The 19,173-nt window shown below is 45.2% G+C and overlaps 1 protein-coding gene across 3 annotated transcripts; it reads left to right on the top strand.

Moving 5' to 3' along the window:
* The first annotated feature begins 15,155 nt into the window (after nucleotides 1–15,155).
* Nucleotides 15,156–18,237, top strand: LOC109940178 (zinc finger BED domain-containing protein RICESLEEPER 1-like). 3 transcript variants are annotated; one of them, XM_020539333.2, is made up of 6 exons: nucleotides 15,264–15,551; nucleotides 15,719–15,905; nucleotides 15,989–16,494; nucleotides 17,602–17,732; nucleotides 17,809–17,873; nucleotides 17,969–18,230. In XM_020539333.2, coding segments are annotated over exons 3-6 (675 nt in total). In that variant the 5' UTR covers nucleotides 15,264–15,551; nucleotides 15,719–15,905; nucleotides 15,989–16,016; the 3' UTR covers nucleotides 17,970–18,230. The 3 variants fall into 3 exon arrangements, with proteins under 3 accessions (XP_020394921.1, XP_020394920.1, XP_020394922.1); XM_020539332.2 differs by having other exon boundaries at nucleotides 15,156–15,546; nucleotides 15,989–17,732; nucleotides 17,969–18,237; XM_020539331.2 differs by having other exon boundaries at nucleotides 15,254–15,551; nucleotides 15,989–17,732; nucleotides 17,969–18,237.
* The last annotated feature ends 936 nt before the right edge of the window (nucleotides 18,238–19,173 follow it).

The raw sequence follows: 19,173 nt of genomic DNA, 5'->3' as shown, positions 1-19,173 counted from the left end.
GATTTCTATCACATTACGTGGTAGTCCCTTGGTAAAAGGATCTGCCAGATTTTTATCTGTTGAAATATAAGTCACACTTATAACTCCGGAGTTTCTCAACTTTCTGACAGACTTCAATCGTCTTTTGACATGTCTTGATGACTTTCCATTATCCTTAGAACTCGTCACTTTAGCAATCACTGTCTGATTGTCACAGTTCATAAGGATAGCTGGTATTGGTTTCTCAACCACCGGCAAGTCCATCAAGAGTTCACGCAACCATTCTGCCTCAACGGTTGCTGTGTCAAGTGCAGCTAGCTCGGCTTCCATGGTTGACCTCGTCAAAATGGTCTGCTTGCATGACCTCCATGATACCTGATAGTCGCCTAGAGGGGGGGTGAATAGGGCGAAACTGAAATTTATAAATATAAACACAACTACAAGCCGGGTTAGCGTTAGAAATATAAACGAGTCCGCGAGAGAGGGCGCAAAACAAATCCCAAGCGAATAAGCAAGTGAGACACGGAGATTTGTTTTACCGAGGTTCGGTTCTTGCAAACCTACTCCCCGTTGAGGAGGCCACAAAGGCCGGGTCTCTTTCAACCCTTCCCTCTCTCAAACGGTCCCACGGACCGAGTGAGCTTCTCTTCTCTAATCAAAGCCGGGAACAAAACTTCCCCGCAAGGGCCACCACACAATTGGTGCCTCTTGCCTTGATTACAATGGAGTTGAGATCTCAAGAACAAGTGAGAAAGAAAAGAAGCAATCCAAGCGCAAGAGCTCAAATGAACACGGCAAATCACTCTCTCTAGTCACTAGGGTTTTGTGTGGAATTGGAGAGGATTTGATCTCTTTGAATGTGTCTAGAATTGAATGCCTAGAGCTCTTGTAGTAGTTGAGAAGTGGAAAACTTGGATAGCAATGAATGTGGGGTGGTTGGGGTATTTATAGCCCCAACCACCAAATGTGGCCGTTGCTGGGAGCTCTCTGTTCGATGGCGCACCGGACAGTCCGGTGCACACCGGACAGTCCGGTGCCCCCTGCCACGTCATCGTTGCCGTTGGATTCTGACCGTTGGAGCTCTGACATGTGGACCCGCCTGGGTGTCCGGTGCACACCGGACATGTACTGTTTGATGTCCGGTGCACCGGTATGGGCAAGTCTGACGTCTGCGCGCGCTGCGCGCGCATTAAATGCACCGCAGAGAGCCGTTGGCGCCGAAGAGAGCCGTTGCTCCGCTGGCACACCGGACAGTCCGGTGCACACCGGACAGTCCGGTGAATTATAGCGGAGCGGCTGTCGTGAAAACCCGAGGCTGACGAGTTCCGGAGGCCGCGGTTCGTTGGCGCACCGGACATGTCCGGTGCACACCGGACAGTCCGGTGAATTATAGCGCGCCGGCCTCCGCGAATTCCCGAGGGCGAAGGGTTGAAGTCGAAGTCCTCTGGCGAAGGGTAGAAAACGAAGTCTACGGGTGCACCGGACACTGTCCGGTGCACACCGGACAGTCCGGTGCCTCCAGCCAGAGGTGCCCTCGGTTGCCTTATTGTTCCTTTGTTGAATCCAACACTTGGTCTTTTTATTGGCTAGATGTGAACCTTTTGCACCTGTATAACTTATACACTAGAGCAAACTAGTCAGTCCAATATTTGTGTTGGGCAATTCAACCACCAAAATTATTTAGGAACTAGGTGTAAGCCTAATTCCCTTTCAATCTCCCCCTTTTTGGTGATTGATGCCAACACAAACCAAAGCAAATATAGAAGTGCATAATTGAACTAGTTTACATAATGTAAGTGCAAAGGTTACTTGGAATTGAGCCAATATAACTACTTACAAGATATGCAAGGAATGTTTCTTTCTTATATAACATTTTGGACCACGTTTGCACCACATGTTTTGTTTTTGCAAATTCTTTTTGTAAATCCATTTCAAAGATCTTTTGCAAATAGTCAAAGGTACATGAATAAGAGTTTGCAAAGCATTTTCAAGATTTGAAATTGTCTCCCCCTATTTCAAATGCTTTTCCTTTGACTAAACAAAACTCCCCCTAAAAGAGATCCACCTCTTAGTGTTCAAGAGGGTTTTGATATACCATTTTTGAAATACTACTTTCTCCCCCTTTTGAACACAATAGGATACCAAATGATAAAGACTTTTGGAAAGCACTAAGTTTTCAAATTTGGTGGTGGTGGTGCGGTCCTTTTGCTTTGGGCTCATTTCTCCCCCTTTTTGGCATGAATCGCCAAAAACGGAATCATTAGAGCCCTCAAAGTAATTTCTTCCCCTTTGGTCAAAAAGTAAATGAGTTAAGATTATACCAAAGATGAAGTCCGGTCCTTTTGCTTTTGAGCTTTTACTCTCTCCCCCAAGGATGAAATCCTTTTCTTTGATGCTCATTTCTCCCCAAGGAATAGAGAGTTGCTCGGAGTGATGGCGAAGCATGAGTTACGGAGTGGAAGCTTTTGTCTTCGCCGAAGACTCCAATTCCCTTTCAATATACCTATGACTTGGTTTGAAATAGACTTGAAAACATATTAGTCATAGCATATAAAAGAGATATGATCAAAGGTATTTAAATGAGCTATGTGTGCAAGCTAGCAAAAGAAATTTCTAGAATCAAGAATATTGAGCTCATGCCTAAGTCTGGTAAAAGATTGTTCATCAAGTGGCTTGGTAAAGATATCGGCTAATTGATCTTTAGTATTAATGTAAGAAATCTCGATATCCCCCTTTTGTTGGTGATCCCTAAGAAAATGATACCGAATGGCTATGTGCTTAGTGCGGCTATGCTCGACGGGATTGTCGGCCATTTTAATTGCACTCTCATTATCACATAGCAAAGGGACTTTGGTTAATTTGTAACCGTAGTCCCGCAGGGTTTGCCTCATCCAAAGCAATTGCGCGCAACAATGTCCTGCGGCAATGTACTCGGCTTCGGCGGTGGAAAGAGCGACCGAATTTTGCTTCTTTGAAGCCCAAGACACCAAGGATCTTCCCAAGAAGTGGCAAGTCCCCGATGTGCTCTTCCTATTGATTTTGCACCCCGCCCAATCGGCATCCGAATAACCAAGTAAATCAAATGTGGATCCCCGAGGGTACCAAAGCCCAAACTTAGGGGTATAAGCCAAATATCTCAAGATTCGTTTTACGGCCGTAAGGTGGGATTCCTTAGGGTCGGATTGGAATCTTGCACACATGCAAACGGAAAGCATAATGTCCGGTCGAGATGCACATAAATAAAGCAATGAACCAATCATCGACCGGTATACCTTTTGATCCACGGACTTACCTCCCGTGTCGAGGTCGAGATGCCCATTAGTTCCCATGGGTGTCTTGATGGGTTTGGCATCCTTCATCCCAAACTTAGCAAGAATGTCTTGAGTGTACTTCGTTTGGCTAATGAAGGTGCCCTCTTGGAGTTGCTTGACTTGGAATCCTAGAAAATACTTCAACTCCCCCATCATCGACATCTCGAATTTCTGTGTCATGATCCTACTAAACTCTTCACATGTAGACTCGTTAGTAGACCCAAATATAATATCATCAACATAAATTTGGCATACAAACAAGTCATTCTCAAGAGTTTTAGTAAAGAGTGTAGGATCGGCCTTGCCAACTTTGAAGCCATTAGCAATAAGGAAATCTCTTAGGCATTCATACCATGCTCTTGGGGCTTGCTTGAGCCCATAAAGCGCCTTAGAGAGCCTATAGACATGGTTAGGATACTCACTGTCTTCAAAGCCGGGAGGTTGCTCAACATAGACCTCTTCCTTGATTGGTCCGTTGAGGAAGGCACTTTTCACGTCCATTTGATAGAGCTTAAAGCCATGGTAAGTAGCATAGGCCAATAATATGCGAATTGACTCAAGCCTAGCTACGGGTGCATAGGTTTCACCAAAATCCAAACCTTCGACTTGTGAATACCCTTTGGCCACGAGTCGAGCTTTGTTCCTTGTCACCACACCATGCTCATCTTGCTTGTTGCGGAAGACCCATTTGGTTCCTACAACATTTTGGTTAGGACGTGGAACTAAATGCCAGACCTCATTCCTCATGAAATTGTTGAGCTCCTCTTGCATCGCCACTACCCAATCCGAATCTTGGAGTGCTTCCTCTATCCTGTGTGGCTCAATAGAGGAAACAAACGAGTAATGTTCACAAAAATGTGCAACCCGAGATCGAGTAGTTACCCCCTTATGAATGTCGCCGAGGATGGTGTCGACGGGGTGATCTCGTTGTATTGCTTGGTGGACTCTTGGGTGTGGCGGTCTTGGTTCTTCCTCATCCTCCTTTTCTTGATCATTTGCATCTCCCCCTTGATCATTGCCATTATCTTGAGGTGGCTCATCTTCTTGATTTTGCCCTTCATCAACTTGAGCCTCATCCTCATTTTGAGTTGGTGGAGATGCTTGCATGGAGGAGGATGGTTGATCTTGTGTACTTGGAGGCTCTTCGGATTCCTTAGGACACACATCCCCGATGGACATGTTCCTTAGCGCGATGCATGGAGCCTGTTCTTCACCTATCTCATCAAGATCAACTTGCTCTACTTGAGAGCCGTTAGTTTCATCAAACACAACGTCACAAGAGACTTCAACTAGTCCAGTGGACTTGTTAAAGACCCTATATGCCCTTGTGTTTGAGTCATAACCAAGTAAAAAGCCTTCTACAGTTTTAGGAGCAAATTTAGATTTTCTACCTCTTTTAATAAGAATGAAGCATTTGCTACCAAAAACTCTAAAATATGAAATGTTGGGCTTTTTACCGGTTAGGAGTTCATATGATGTCTTCTTGAGGATTCGGTGAAGATATAACCGGTTGATGGCGTAGCAGGCGGTGTTGACTGCTTCGGCCCAAAACCGGTCCGGTGTCTTGTACTCATCAAGCATGGTTCTTGCCATGTCCAATAGAGTTCGATTCTTCCTCTCCACTACACCATTTTGTTGTGGCGTGTAGGGAGAGGAGAACTCATGCTTGATGCCCTCCTCCTCAAGGAAGCCTTCAATTTGAGAGTTCTTGAACTCCGTCCCGTTGTCGCTTCTTATTTTCTTGATCCTTAAGCCGAACTCATTTTGAGCTCGTCTCAAGAATCCCTTTAAGGTCTCTTGGGTTTGAGATTTTTCCTGTAAAAAGAATACCCAAGTGAAGCGAGAATAATCATCCACAATAACAAGACAATACTTACTCCCGCCGATGCTTATGTAAGCAATCGGGCCGAATAAATCCATGTGGAGTAGCTCAAGCGGCCTGTCGGTCGTCATGATGTTCTTGTGTGGATGATGGGCTCCAACTTGCTTTCCTGCCTGACATGCGCTACAAATCCTGTCTTTCTCAAAATGAACATTGGTTAGTCCTAAAATGTGTTCACCCTTTAGAAGCTTATGAAGATTCTTCATTCCAACATGAGCTAGTCGGCGATGCCAGAGCCAACCCATGTTAGTCTTAGCAATTAAGCAAGTGTCGAGTTCAGCTCTATCAAAATCTACCAAGTATAGCTGACCCTCTAACACTCCCTTAAATGCTATTGAATCATCACTTCTTCTAAAGACAGTGACATTTACATCAGTGAATAGACAGTTGTAGCCCATTTGACATAATTGAGAAACAGAAAGCAAGTTGTAATCTAAGGAATCTACGAGAAAAACATTAGAAATGGAATGGTCAGGGGATATAGCAATTTTACCCAAACCTTTGACCAAACCTTGGTTTCCGTCCCCGAATGTAATCGCTCGTTGGGGATCTTTGTTTTTCTCATAGGAGGAGAACATCCTTTTCTCCCCTGTCATATGGTTTGTGCACCCGCTGTCGAGTATCCAACTTGAGCCCCCGGATGCATAAACCTACAAAACAAGTTTAGTTCTTTGTTTTAGGTACCCAAACGGTTTTGGGTCCTTTCGCATTAGATACAAGAACTTTGGGTACCCAAACACAAGTCTTGGAGCCCTTGTGTTTGCCCCCAACAATTTTGGCAACTACTTTGCCGGATTTGCTAGTTAAAACATAAGATGCATCAAAAGTTTTAAATGAAACAATATGATCATTTGATGCATTAGGAATTTTCTTCTTAGGCAACTTAGCATGGGTTGGTTGCCTAGAACTAGATGTCTCACCCTTATACATAAAAGCATGATTAGGGCCAGAGTGAGACTTCCTAGAATGAATCTTCCTAATTTTGCTCTCAGGATAGCCGGCAGGGTATAAAATGTAACCCTCGTTATCCTGAGGCATGGGAGCTTTGCCCTTAACAAAGTTAGACAAGTTCTTAGGAGGGGCATTAAGTTTGACATTGTCTCCCCTTTGGAAGCCAATGCCATCCTTGATGCCAGGGCGTCTCCCATTATAAAGCATGCTACGAGCAAATTTAAATTTCTCATTTTCTAAGTTGTGCTCGGCAATTTTAGCATCTAGTTTAGCTATATGATCATTTTGTTGCTTAATTAAAATCATGTGATCATGAATAGCATCAATATCAACATTTCTACATCTAGTACAAATAGATACATGCTCAACAATAGATGTAGAGGGTTTGCAAGATTTTAATTCTACAACCTTAGCATGCAGCATATCATTTTTAGTTCTAAGGTCAGAAATTGTAACATTGCAAGCATCTAGTTCTTTAGCCTTAGTAATCAACTTTTCATTTTCTACTCTAAGGCTAGCAAGAGAAATGTTCAATTCTTCAATCCTAGCAAGCAAATCATCATTATTATCTCTAGGAGTGGAAAATGAAACATCACAAACATGAGAATCAACCTTAGCATTTAAAATAGCATTTTCATTCCTAAGGTTGTCAATTATTTCACGGCAAGTGCTTAGCTCACTAGATAATTTTTCACATTTTTCTACTTCTAGAGCATAAGCCTTTTTAACCTTAACATGTTTCTTGTTTTCTTTAATTAGACAATCCTCTTGGGAGTCCAAAAGGTCATCCTTTTCATGAATAGCACTAACTAATTCATTTAATTTTTCTTTTTGAGCTATGTTGAGGTTGGCAAAAAGGGAACGCAAATTATTCTCCTCATCACTAGCATTATCATCACTAGAAGATTCATATTTAGTGGAGGAGTTGGATTTAACCTTCTTCTTTTTGCCGTCCTTTGCCATGAGGCACTTGTGGCCGACGTTGGGGAAGAGGAGTCCCTTGGTGACGGCGATGTTGGCGGCGTCCTCGTCGTCGGAGGAGTCGCTTGAGCTTTCGTCGGAATCCCATTCCCGACAAACATGGGCATCGCCGCCCTTCTTCTTGTAGTATCTTTTCTTTTCCTTTCTTCTCCCCTTCTTGTCGTCGCCTCGGTCACTGTCACTAGATATAGGACATTTAGCAATAAAATGACCGGGCTTACCACACTTGTAGCAAACCTTCTTGGAGCGGGACTTGTAGTCTTTCCCCCTCCTTTGTTTGAGGATTTGGCGGAAGCTCTTGATGACGAGCGCCATTTCCTCATTGTCGAGCTTGGAGGCGTCGATTGGTTGTCGACTTGGTGTAGCCTCCTCCTTCTTCTCCTCAGTTGCCTTGAATGCAACGGGTTGGGCTTCGGATGAGTCGCCAAGCTCGTTGATTTTCCTCGAGCCTTCTATCATGCACTCAAAACTTACAAAATGCCCGATAACTTCCTCGGGGGTCATTTTAGTATATCTAGGATTACCACGAATCAATTGAACTTGAGTGGGATTAAGAAAAATGAGAGATCTTAAAATAACATTTACCACTTCGTGATCGTCCCACTTCTTGCTCCCGAGGTTGCGCACTTGGTTCACCAAAGTTTTGAGCCGGTTGTACATGTGTTGCGGCTCCTCTCCTTTGTGAAGCCGGAACCGACCGAGTTCCCCCTCGATCGTTTCCCGCTTGGTGATCTTGGTGAGCTCGTCTCCCTCGTGCGCGGTTTTGAGTACATCCCAAATCTCCTTGGCGCTCTTCAACCCTTGTACTTTGTTATACTCCTCTTTGCTTAAAGAGGCGAGGAGTATCGTCGTTGCTTGAGAGTTGAAGTGCTCGATTTGGGCCACCTCATCCTCATCATAGTTCTCATCCCCTACCGATGGTACCTGTGCACCAAACTCAACAACATCCCATATACTTTTGTGGAGCGAGATTAGATGAAATCGCATTAAATCGCTCCACCTAGCGTAATCTTCACCATCAAAAGTTGGTGGTTTGCCTAATGGGACGGAAAGTAAAGGTGTATGTTTGGAAATGCGAGGGTAGCGTAGGGGGATCTTACTATACTTCTTGCGCTCTTGGCGCTTAGAAGTGACGGAGGGCGCATCGGAGTCGGAGGTAGAAGTTGATGAAGTGTCGGTCTCGTAGTAGACCACCTTCCTCATCCTCTTGTGCTTGTCGCCTTTCCGATGTGGCTTGTGGGAAGAAGATTTCTCCTTCTTCTCTTTGTGGTGAGAAGAAGATTTCTTCTCCTTCCCTTTGTTGGAGGAGCTCTTCTTCTTCTCCCTCCTTTTGGTGCGGGACTCTTCCGATGAAGTGCTCCCGTAGCTTGTAGTGGGCTTTTCGCCGGTCTCCATCTCCTTCTTGGCGTAATCTCCCGACATCACTTCGAGCGGTTAGGCTCTAATGAAGCACCGGGCTCTGATACCAATTGATAGTCGCCTAGAGGGGGGGTGAATAGGGCGAAACTGAAATTTATAAATATAAACACAACTACAAGCCGGGTTAGCGTTAGAAATATAAACGAGTCCGCGAGAGAGGGCGCAAAACAAATCCCAAGCGAATAAGCAAGTGAGACACGGAGATTTGTTTTACCGAGGTTCGGTTCTTGCAAACCTACTCCCCGTTGAGGAGGCCACAAAGGCCGGGTCTCTTTCAACCCTTCCCTCTCTCAAACGGTCCCACGGACCGAGTGAGCTTCTCTTCTCTAATCAAAGCCGGGAACAAAACTTCCCCGCAAGGGCCACCACACAATTGGTGCCTCTTGCCTTGATTACAATGGAGTTGAGATCTCAAGAACAAGTGAGAAAGAAAAGAAGCAATCCAAGCGCAAGAGCTCAAATGAACACGGCAAATCACTCTCTCTAGTCACTAGGGTTTTGTGTGGAATTGGAGAGGATTTGATCTCTTTGAATGTGTCTAGAATTGAATGCCTAGAGCTCTTGTAGTAGTTGAGAAGTGGAAAACTTGGATAGCAATGAATGTGGGGTGGTTGGGGTATTTATAGCCCCAACCACCAAATGTGGTCGTTGCTGGGAGCTCTCTGTTCGATGGCGCACCGGACAGTCCGGTGCACACCGGACAGTCCGGTGCCCCCTGCCACGTCATCGTTGCCGTTGGATTCTGACCGTTGGAGCTCTGACATGTGGACCCGCCTGGGTGTCCGGTGCACACCGGACATGTACTGTTTGATGTCCGGTGCACCGGTATGGGCAAGTCTGACGTCTGCGCGCGCTGCGCGCGCATTAAATGCACCGCAGAGAGCCGTTGGCGCCGAAGAGAGCCGTTGCTCCGCTGGCACACCGGACAGTCCGGTGCACACCGGACAGTCCGGTGAATTATAGCGGAGCGGCTGTCGTGAAAACCCGAGGCTGACGAGTTCCGGAGGCCGCGGTTCGTTGGCGCACCGGACATGTCCGGTGCACACCGGACAGTCCGGTGAATTATAGCGCGCCGGCCTCCGCGAATTCCCGAGGGCGAAGGGTTGAAGTCGAAGTCCTCTGGCGAAGGGTAGAAAACGAAGTCTACGGGTGCACCGGACACTGTCCGGTGCACACCGGACAGTCCGGTGCCTCCAGCCAGAGGTGCCCTCGGTTGCCTTATTGTTCCTTTGTTGAATCCAACACTTGGTCTTTTTATTGGCTAGATGTGAACCTTTTGCACCTGTATAACTTATACACTAGAGCAAACTAGTCAGTCCAATATTTGTGTTGGGCAATTCAACCACCAAAATTATTTAGGAACTAGGTGTAAGCCTAATTCCCTTTCAATACCGCACCTCCACCAATAGTAAAGACATAACCACTGGTGGCATAAAGCTCGTCTGCATCAGATATCCAGTTCGAATCACTATATCCTTCAAGTACTGCATGCTGACCAGAATAGTGAATTCCATAACTCATTGTACCTTGCAGGTAGCGCATAACCCGCTCAAGTGCATGCCAATGATCAGTCCCGGGGTTTGACATGAACCTACTCAATTTGCTCACAGCAAACGAGATATCGGGCCTTGTTGCACCAGCAAGATACATGAGTGAACCGACAATCTGAGAGTATCTCAATTGGTCTAAACCAATTCTCTTGTTCTTTCGCAGTGTCACACTGGGATCATAAGGTGTTGGAGAAGGTTTGCACTCAGAGAAGCCGAATCGCTTCAAAACCTTTTCAACATAGTGAGATTGCGAGAGAGTAATCCCACCATCTGCCTTAATCAGCTTGATGTTTAGAATCACATCAGCTTCTCCCAGATCTTTCATATCAAAACTCTTTGATAGAAAAGACTTGACTTCATTGATCACATCAATGTTTGTGCCAAATATCAATATATCATCAACATATAAGCACAATATAACTCCTTCGCCCCCACCACAGCGATAATATACACACATGTCTGCCTCATTAATGGCAAAGCCTGCAGACGTTAGAGTCGTGTCAAACTTCTCATGCCACTGCTTTGGTGCTTGCTTCAGACCATACAAAGATTTCAATAACTTGCACACCTTGCTTTCTTGACCCATTACTACAAATCCATCAGGCTGTTCCATATATATTTCCTCGTCCAGCTCTCCATTAAGAAAAGCTGTCTTTACATCCATCTGATGAACAAGGAGACCATACGAGGCAGCCAAAGAAAGTAGTACTCGAATAGTGGTCATTCTAGCAACAGGTGAGTAAGTATCAAAGAAGTCTTCTCCTTCTTTCTGAGTATAGCCTTTAGCCACAAGCCTAGCCTTGTACTTTTCAATTGTACCATCAGGCTTGAGCTTCTTTTTAAACACCCACTTACAACCCACGGGTTTGCATCCATAGGGTCGATCAGTGACTTCCCACGTACCATTTGAAATAATGGAGTCCATCTCATTATGAACTGCTTCTTTCCAATCATCTGCATCTGGAGATGCAAATGCTTCTGCAATGGTAGTAGGAGTATCGTCCACAAGGTACACAATGAAATCATTACCAAAGGATTTTTCAACCCTTTGTCTCTTGCTCCTTTTAGGAGCATCATTGTCATCCTCCTCTAGGACAATTTCATGTGGCTGTTCAAAACTCTCAATAGGTGTATTATGTTCAGGAATTATCTCAGAAGAGTATCTAGAATTGCTATGAATGTCTTTCATTGGAAATATATGCTCAAAGAAAGTAGCATCACGTGATTCCATAATAGTATCAACATACACATCAGGAACTTCAGATTTAACTACTAAAAATCTATAAGCTATGCTACACGAAGCATATCCAAGAAAGACCCAATCCACTGTCCTTGGACCAAGCTTGCGCTTTTTATTAATTGGTACATTGACTTTCGCCATGCACCCCAAGTGCGCAAGTATGAAAGTGATGGTTTTCTCCCAACCCACTTCTCATAAGGGGTTTTCTCTTCTTTGCCCATAGGAATTCTATTCAGAACATGACATGAAGTCAGGACTGCCTCCCCCCACCATGCCTTAGATAAACCACAAGTGTCTAACATGGCATTCACCAGGTCAGTCAACGTACGGTTTTTCCTTTCAGCAATCCCGTTTGACTCGGGTGAATAGGGAGGAGTCCTCTCATGAATAATGCCATGTTCTACACAGAAATCGTCAAAGACTTTGGGAAAGAACTCGCCACCACGATCTGATCTAAGACGTTTGATCTTTCTCTCTAGTTGGTTTTCAACCTCAGCCTTATAGATTTTAAAGTAGTCTAAAGCCTCATCTTTAGTTTTAAGCAAGTATACATAGCAAAATCTAGACGCATCATTAATCAATGTCATGAAGTATCTCTTACCACCTTTTGTCAACACACCATTCATCTCACAAAGATCAGAATGTATGAGTTCTAGCGGTGCCAAGTGTCTCTCCTCAGCAGCCTTATGAGGCTTTCGAGGTTGCTTCGACTGCACACAACTATGGCACTTAGAACCTTTGACTATGGTGATATTCGGAATTAAACTCATGGTTGCAAGCCGAGACATAGATCCAAAATTAATATGACACAAACGAGAATGCCAAATACTCGCAAGATCATCAACATTAGCACAAATATGGTTCACAGACTTATTATTGAAATCTAACAAAGAAAAGCGGAACAAGCCTCCACAATCATAGCCTTTACCAATAAATTGTCCAGACTTGGACACAACTAATTTATTGGACTCCAAAACTACCTTGAACCCATCTCTACATAGAAGGGTTCCGCTAACGAGATTCTTGTGTATAGAAGGGACATGATGCACGTTCTTCAGCTGCACGATCTTTCCCGAAGTAAACTTCAGATCCACCGTGCCAGTGCCATGAACAGAAGCATGTGACCCATTCCCCATTAGCACGGAAGAATCCCGGGCGCCCTGATAAGAAGAGAACAAATTAATGTCAGAACACACATGAACATTAGCACCAGTATCAAGCCACCAGCTAGGTGATTGAAATACTGAGAAGATGAAAGGTAAATTATCATACCCTTTGTCTTCCTCATTGCTAGCAACCACTGTGTTGACATTGCCCTTTTTGCCACGGCGATCCGCTCGATCGGGACAATCCTTGGCAAAATGACCCGCCTCGCCACATGCGAAACATGTCAATTCAGCCTTGTTCTTCTTCTTCTTGAAGTTGGTAGTTTTGTTGGGCTTGTTAGATTTTGGCTTTCCTTTGCCCTTGTTGTGGTTCTTCTGAACCATGTTGGCGCTGGAGTGGCCCTCGCCTCCTTTAGATCCCGTGTCCTTTGCCCGAGCTTTCTCCTCAACATCCAGAGACGCTATCAGATTTTCAACTGATATCTCTTGTCTCTTATGTTTCAGAGCTGTGGCGAAGTTCCTCCATGTAGAAGGCAACTTTGCAATAATGCACCCAGCCACAAATCGGTCAGGAAGGACTATCTTAAGGTGGTCGAGCTCCTTGGCTATACACTGTATTTCATGAGCTTGCTCTACAATAGAGCGATTATCAACCATCTTATAATCATGAAAGCTCTCCATGATATACAGGTCACTGCCAGCATCTGATGCACCATACTTAGTAGTAAGTGCATCCCACAACTCTTTCCCGTCTGTGTACTGCATATTCGCATCAACCAGACGGTCAACAAGGGCGCTAAGAACGGCTCCCGTGAACATAGTATTGGCATGGTCGTACTCTTTCTCCTGTTCAGGAGTCAGTGGACCCTCAGGTCTGCCTTTACTAACATGGAAGACATTCATAGCAGTAAGCCAGAGCGTGGCCTTGACTTGCCATCTCTTAAAGTGCATACCATTGAACTTTTCTGGCTTGAGCGCATCGGCAAAAGCAGCCATAGAAAAACTAGAAAATTGTCTACAATAAGGTTTTTGGATTGTTGAATAATTAGACAAATTCCAAATTAAATTCCGAATATAAATCATGACCAAATCAGAAGAACTGAAATAAAAGCCAAATCAGATGATGCGTACTGATTAGACTTACTGATTGTTGGCGCGCGCCAGGATCAGCTGGGTCGACGATGTCAGAAGATCACGAGCAGTCGCGTGAAGACGCTTCCCAAAAACCTTATTCGCCCTCTCCCGGTGCAGGATCTAGAAGACGAAGGGTTCCGGAGACCTGCTCTCCTGATCGCAGATGCACCTCTGCGGTCGGGACAAAGGGAACTAAAAGGCGGCTCAGCTATGAAGAGAGGCGAAGGCGAACTGGGATCTGGGATGATTTGGAGGCTGGCTGCCGGGCTCCTTTTATAGGGCCAAGTCCGCAGTCCGCGAGCCCCGTGCTTATCCGCCCACGAAAATCTCGCAATCAGTTGAGATTTTATAGCGATCGGTTAGGATAAGCGTAACAGCCAAGAAACCAAAAAATCAAACGGCAAAAGGTAGCCGCGCCCCCGCAAGGCGAGGGGCCGGATTTCGGCGGACCATTCACGCGCATGTCGTGCGCCCGCGCCCTTCGCCCCGGCCCGGACAGGCCAGGCGAGCGAGCGCGCGCGTGCGTGTGGCTCTCCACACTCTCTCCTCTCATCCATGACTTGGTGAGTGAGTGTGGCTTCCATATTTAAGTTAGCTCTACTCCACAAGAGCTAGCAATATGGTGCTATTGGTTCCACCTATCCCTTTGTCATCCACTTATATGGGCTTTTGAGATTTTCCTGGGATTTATTAGAAATTCTTAATTGGGCCAAGCCCATAAATCCTAACAACCCGGGCTAAACTTTAGTCCACAGAACCAAATGTTACACCCCGCTAAAATTTAGCCCCTGTCCTATCGAATGTTTGAACCTCCGTTCCGGGTATTAAATGTAGTCGGATTATAAAACTAATTTGTCAGCCGAAAATTAAAAGACGAGACAAATCTAGTCCAGTTGGTTGGGTCTATATTTCATATTTCTATTTAAAAGTCAAACGCTTGATGTGACTCGGGCTAAACTTTAGCAGGAGCAACCAAACACCCCCTAAGCCGCAAGGCTGGTGCCCTGGTGATCTCGTGAGTCGTGACTGAGACCGAGCAAACCCGGTGCAAAACGCCAAAAATCCTCTTCTCGTGTTCCGAGATCCGGATATGCAATGTGATGCGATGCGCTGACTTTTTTATTTTTCCCAGTAACCTTACTCTCTTCGTGTGCTGCGTTCCCGATGACCATTTCGAGCGAGCGTGCAAGAGCAAGACTCTTCGGAGTTACTGTTGGCTGCCGAGATTGCGAAGAAGCAGGTGCTTTGGTCGTGAACGGTGGCGCCGCCGAGCAGCGGAAAGCACCGGCACCGAAACGCCATCTGCGCGCTGTAGCTGTACAGCAGCGATCACCGGCCCTGCCGCCGGGCAATGCACGCGACCAACCCGACGGCCTCGCCGCGTGCGCCGACGCCGGCGGCTTTGCGAGCTGACGGTGGGCAGCGGCGTCAGGTTCACGAGCCGACGAGCGGTCACCGGTTCGTGGGAGTGGCACTGGCATGGTCCAGACTAGGGCTGGAAAAAAAGCTCGAGGCTCGTGAGCCGGCTCGGGCTCGTTAAGGCTCGGCTCGGCTCGGAGAGGCTCGAGACTCTAAACGAGCCCGAGCCGAGCCTGATTCCACGGCTCGCTATAGTACCGAGCCGAGCCGAGCCGGCTCGTCAAGGCTCGCGAGCCGGCTCGAGGCTCGGCCCAAATCTGAACAGCTGAAGGCCCAACTCTGTCGCTGACCTAGGGTATCAAACTTACCATTTTGTTCGGTTGTTCCTAATTCCTATCATCCGTCGGCCGCCGCCCCGCTCTGCTCACCGCTCACGCGACGCGCCGAGCCGCCGACGACCGCGGCCGTGACCCGCCCATCCCGCCGTGCGGCCGTGAGGCCGAGTCTGTGACCGTGATTCCATTCCCTCCAGGCAGGCTGCTGGCTGCCAAGCTGCCATCCGCCGACCGCCGCCCATCCCTCCAGGCTCCAGCGATGGCATAGGCTGTCAGGCATCACCGCGTCAGCTACTCAGGTCAGGTTAGTGAGCTCGTCATTCCAATCCCTCAGCCCTCTGGCTCCAGCGTTAGCACTTGGCACTTGGCAGTTTGGAATTTGCCACCGTTAGCAGTTTGGACTCTAGCGTTAGCTCATTATTCTAATCCTCCTATTATCCCTCTTCCTCCACGTGAATACGTGATGTACAGGCTAGGGCGTTGGGCTGCCATCCTGCTGGTTTAACTCCACGCCGCCTGCACCTGCCAGGCAGGGGCGCTAGGTTGTCATCCCTCCAGGAACCGATCAGCCGAGTAGTTGCTGCCTCGCTGGTCAGGTTAGTGATCTGAAAATCTGAAGTTCATCCTCCAAGCTTCAGTCCGCCTGTCAGGTACTCAGGTAAAGTGATCTGAAATTCTGAAGTCCAATGCTTAGAATGGTTGCTGTCTGGCTATTTACTTTTATTGTATCAATGACTATAGGTTGCTGTCTGGCTATTTACTTTTATTGATGGAATCGGCTGTGGAAGGAAAGGGGAGGACTGCAAGTGATGGAACTGATTCAGAAAGTAATTCGTTTGACAAGAGGGATGATATGTCTGAAGATGAACTGGTAGTGCTTGGTGGAAAAATTGATGATTCAGTGGACAATGTCAATATTGATGAATCTGAGGACAACAGAAGTAAACAAGGGGTCAAGAGAAGGCGCAAAAGGGTGAAGATGAAGGCTACAACTGAAACTGAAAGGAGCAAAAAGGCAAAATCTAAAGTTTGGGATGCCTTTACTAAGGTGACTGTGCCGGATACGACAGAGAAGGGGAAGATGATATCAAAGGCAAAATGTAACTATTGTAAGAAGCTATATTCTTACATACAAGGATCAACAACATCTCATTTGTCAAGGCACATGAGAATTTGTGCCGTGTATTTGAAGCATGTGGCAAAGCAGCAGGATCAATCTCTTCTAAATTTTGCTCCATCAACAGCAGGTGAATCTGGATCTGGCCTTCCTACTATCACTTCTCCAAAAGATTATAACCATGAGCAAGTAAAAAAACTAATTGCTAAGATGATAATAGTTCATGAGTATCCATTTAGGATGGTTGAGCATACTTGGTTTAACATTGTCATGAGGTATTTGAATCCTTCATATGAGTTTATTGGTAGGAAGACTATAAGAGCTGAATGTTTAAAGATCTATGAGTCTGAAAAAGAATCACTAGCAAAAGTCCTTAAAGGTGTTGAGTATATTTCCCTAACCACTGATTTGTGGACATCCAATCAAACATTATCCTATATGTGTTTGGTTGCACACTACATAGATAGTGATTGGAAGATGCAATGTCGTTTCCTGAATTTTTTTGAATTGGACCCCCCACACAAAGGGCCTGTTATAGGACAAGCAGTATATGAATGTGTTGCTGGCTGGAAAATAGAGGATAAAATTGTTTCCATGACTTTAGATAATGCCTCAAACAATGATGGTGCTATTCGAGGTTTGAGGGCCAGATTTTCAGCTAGACAAGGAAGTGCTTTTGTTGCAAAATATTTCCATATCAGATGTTGTGCACACATAATTAATTTGGTTGTTAAGGATGGGACTGCTGCATTGGATTCTTTAATAAGCAATCTAAGATCAACTGTCAAGTATGTTATGGTGATTGCTACTATTCTTGATCCAAGGTATAAAATGAGATTTATTGAGTGGTGCTTCAATAAGATATTTGATGAACATCAAGTTGTGTTTGAATTAGAAGATGTTCGTAGTGAGTTAGAAAAACTTTATGGGGATTTTGAGGTGCAGCATAGAGAGAGAAAAGAGTCTCAAAGCAAATCTAATGCTTCCTCATCTTTGAGTGTTGAAAGATCATGTAGTTTGCCATCCGCTTCATGTCAATTTCAGTCTTTCTTGTCATCAACTCAGTCTAACCCATCAAAGAGCGAGTTGCTTATCTATTTGGAGGAGACTAATGTGTGTTTATCAGACAAAGAGTTTGATTTGCTGAATTGGTGGAAGGTTAATTCACATAGATTTCCAGTGGTGTCGAGAATGGCAAAGAAATTCCTAACTATTCCGGCGACATCTGTGTCTTCAGAGTCTACTTTTAGCACGGGAGGTAGAACTCTAGATGATTATCGTAGTTCTCTAAGGCCTTCAATGGTGGAGGCATTGGTATGCTCTTCTAGCTGGATCCGAGGAACACATGATGGAAGCATGATATATGTGGTATGCTGATCTTGTACATTTCTTAAAGTTGTATTATTTCACGCATTAATTGAACTTTGTAATTGTATTTTATCAGGAAGAAGATGATGAGGACAATGTTGAGAACATTATGTTCCCAAAAAGCTTGGTGGAAAGCAACTAGTAAGAGATCTGAATTCTAATACTCTTTATTAGAATATAGGGGAAACATGAATTATTTAGTGTTATTTGTAAACTAATTAGAATTGCCTTCACAGAATTTGGAAGAATTGGATGGAGACAAGACAAGCTAAGCTAAGGAGACGTCAAGAGTCAAGACTCAAGAGAAGATGCATCATACTACTGCTGGCTGCTGCTGCTTGAGAATATACTGCTTTATTGAGAACATTATGTTGAGAACATTATGTTTTGAGAACATTATGTTTTGAGCTGAATATACTGCTACTGATTTCTAGTGCTGAACTGCTGAATATATACTACTCTTTGTTGAATATATATAATTATATACTACTCTTTCTAGTGCTGATTTCTAATACTCTTTGTTGAGAACATTATGCTTTGAGCTGAATATACTGCTGCTGATTTCCAGTGCTAAATATATACTACTGCAGTACTGCTGCTGGTTGAGAATTGAATTGAAGGGTGGGCTCGTGTATCTTCTTGTATGTTTTGAGCTGAATATACTGCTGCTTATTTCCAGTGATGAATATATACTACTGCTGCTGGTTGAGAATTGAACTGAAGGGTGGGCTCGCGAGCCGGCTCGCGAGCCTGTACCGAGCCGAGCCGAGCCTGATTACAGAGCTCGTCAGACAACCGAGCCGAGCCTGGCTCAGCTCGCTCTTTTACCGAGCCGCACCGAGCCGAGCCGAGCCTGGCTCGGCTCGGCTCGTTTCCAGCCCTAGTCCAGACTCCAGAGCTGCGCGCATTCTGGGGAAAAAAATGTGCGACTCTCTGGTCTTTTTCCTTTTTTATGTCTAGTTTGAGAATTCTATTTTTTTAAAAAAAAACTTTTTCCAAATAAAAATGAAATATTTTTTTTATAAAAAATGAAAATCACTTAGAAAAATGAGTTTCTCAAACAAGCCCCTTACATAATTTTTTTAAAGTGTCTTTCATAGTAGCCTAATTAAGATTTCAACGGATGCTATGCTGGAAGTTGTGCCGCCTAAATTGAATTGTTGAAGAGATAATTACTCGGGACTTGTTCGATTAGAAGTGTATTGAGAGGCCACTTATTCAATTAATCCCCTCTAATCCGTATCAAACCAAACATGCCCGTCAAGCAGTCGTGACACTTGCACCTTGGATTGGAACTTGCACTCCGGTGTTTGCAGATCTTTCATCCTTCTCCGTCATGAGCAGATCAACCTGATTCCTGCCTGCATCTGTGCCTGAGCTCACGGAGCCGAAAGAGGAGGGTTCAGGCCTCGGACATCGGAGGAGCACCGCGAAGCTTTCC

The sequence above is a fragment of the Zea mays genome, chromosome 6 (genome assembly GCF_902167145.1).
Source record: "Zea mays cultivar B73 chromosome 6, Zm-B73-REFERENCE-NAM-5.0, whole genome shotgun sequence".
NCBI lineage: Eukaryota > Viridiplantae > Streptophyta > Magnoliopsida > Poales > Poaceae > Zea > Zea mays.
The sequence above is the reverse complement of the archived record's forward strand: the minus strand, read 5'-3'. Positions and strand labels throughout refer to the sequence as shown.

Coding starts and splice junctions, on each gene's coding strand:
- LOC109940178 (XM_020539332.2), top strand. CDS start 16,017: ATGGAATCGGCTGTGGAAGGAAAGGGGAGGACTGCAAGTGATGGAACT. Junction 17,733..17,808: donor ATGGAAGCATGATATATGTG/GTATGCTGATCT, acceptor GTATTTTATCAG/GAAGAAGATGATGAGGACAA.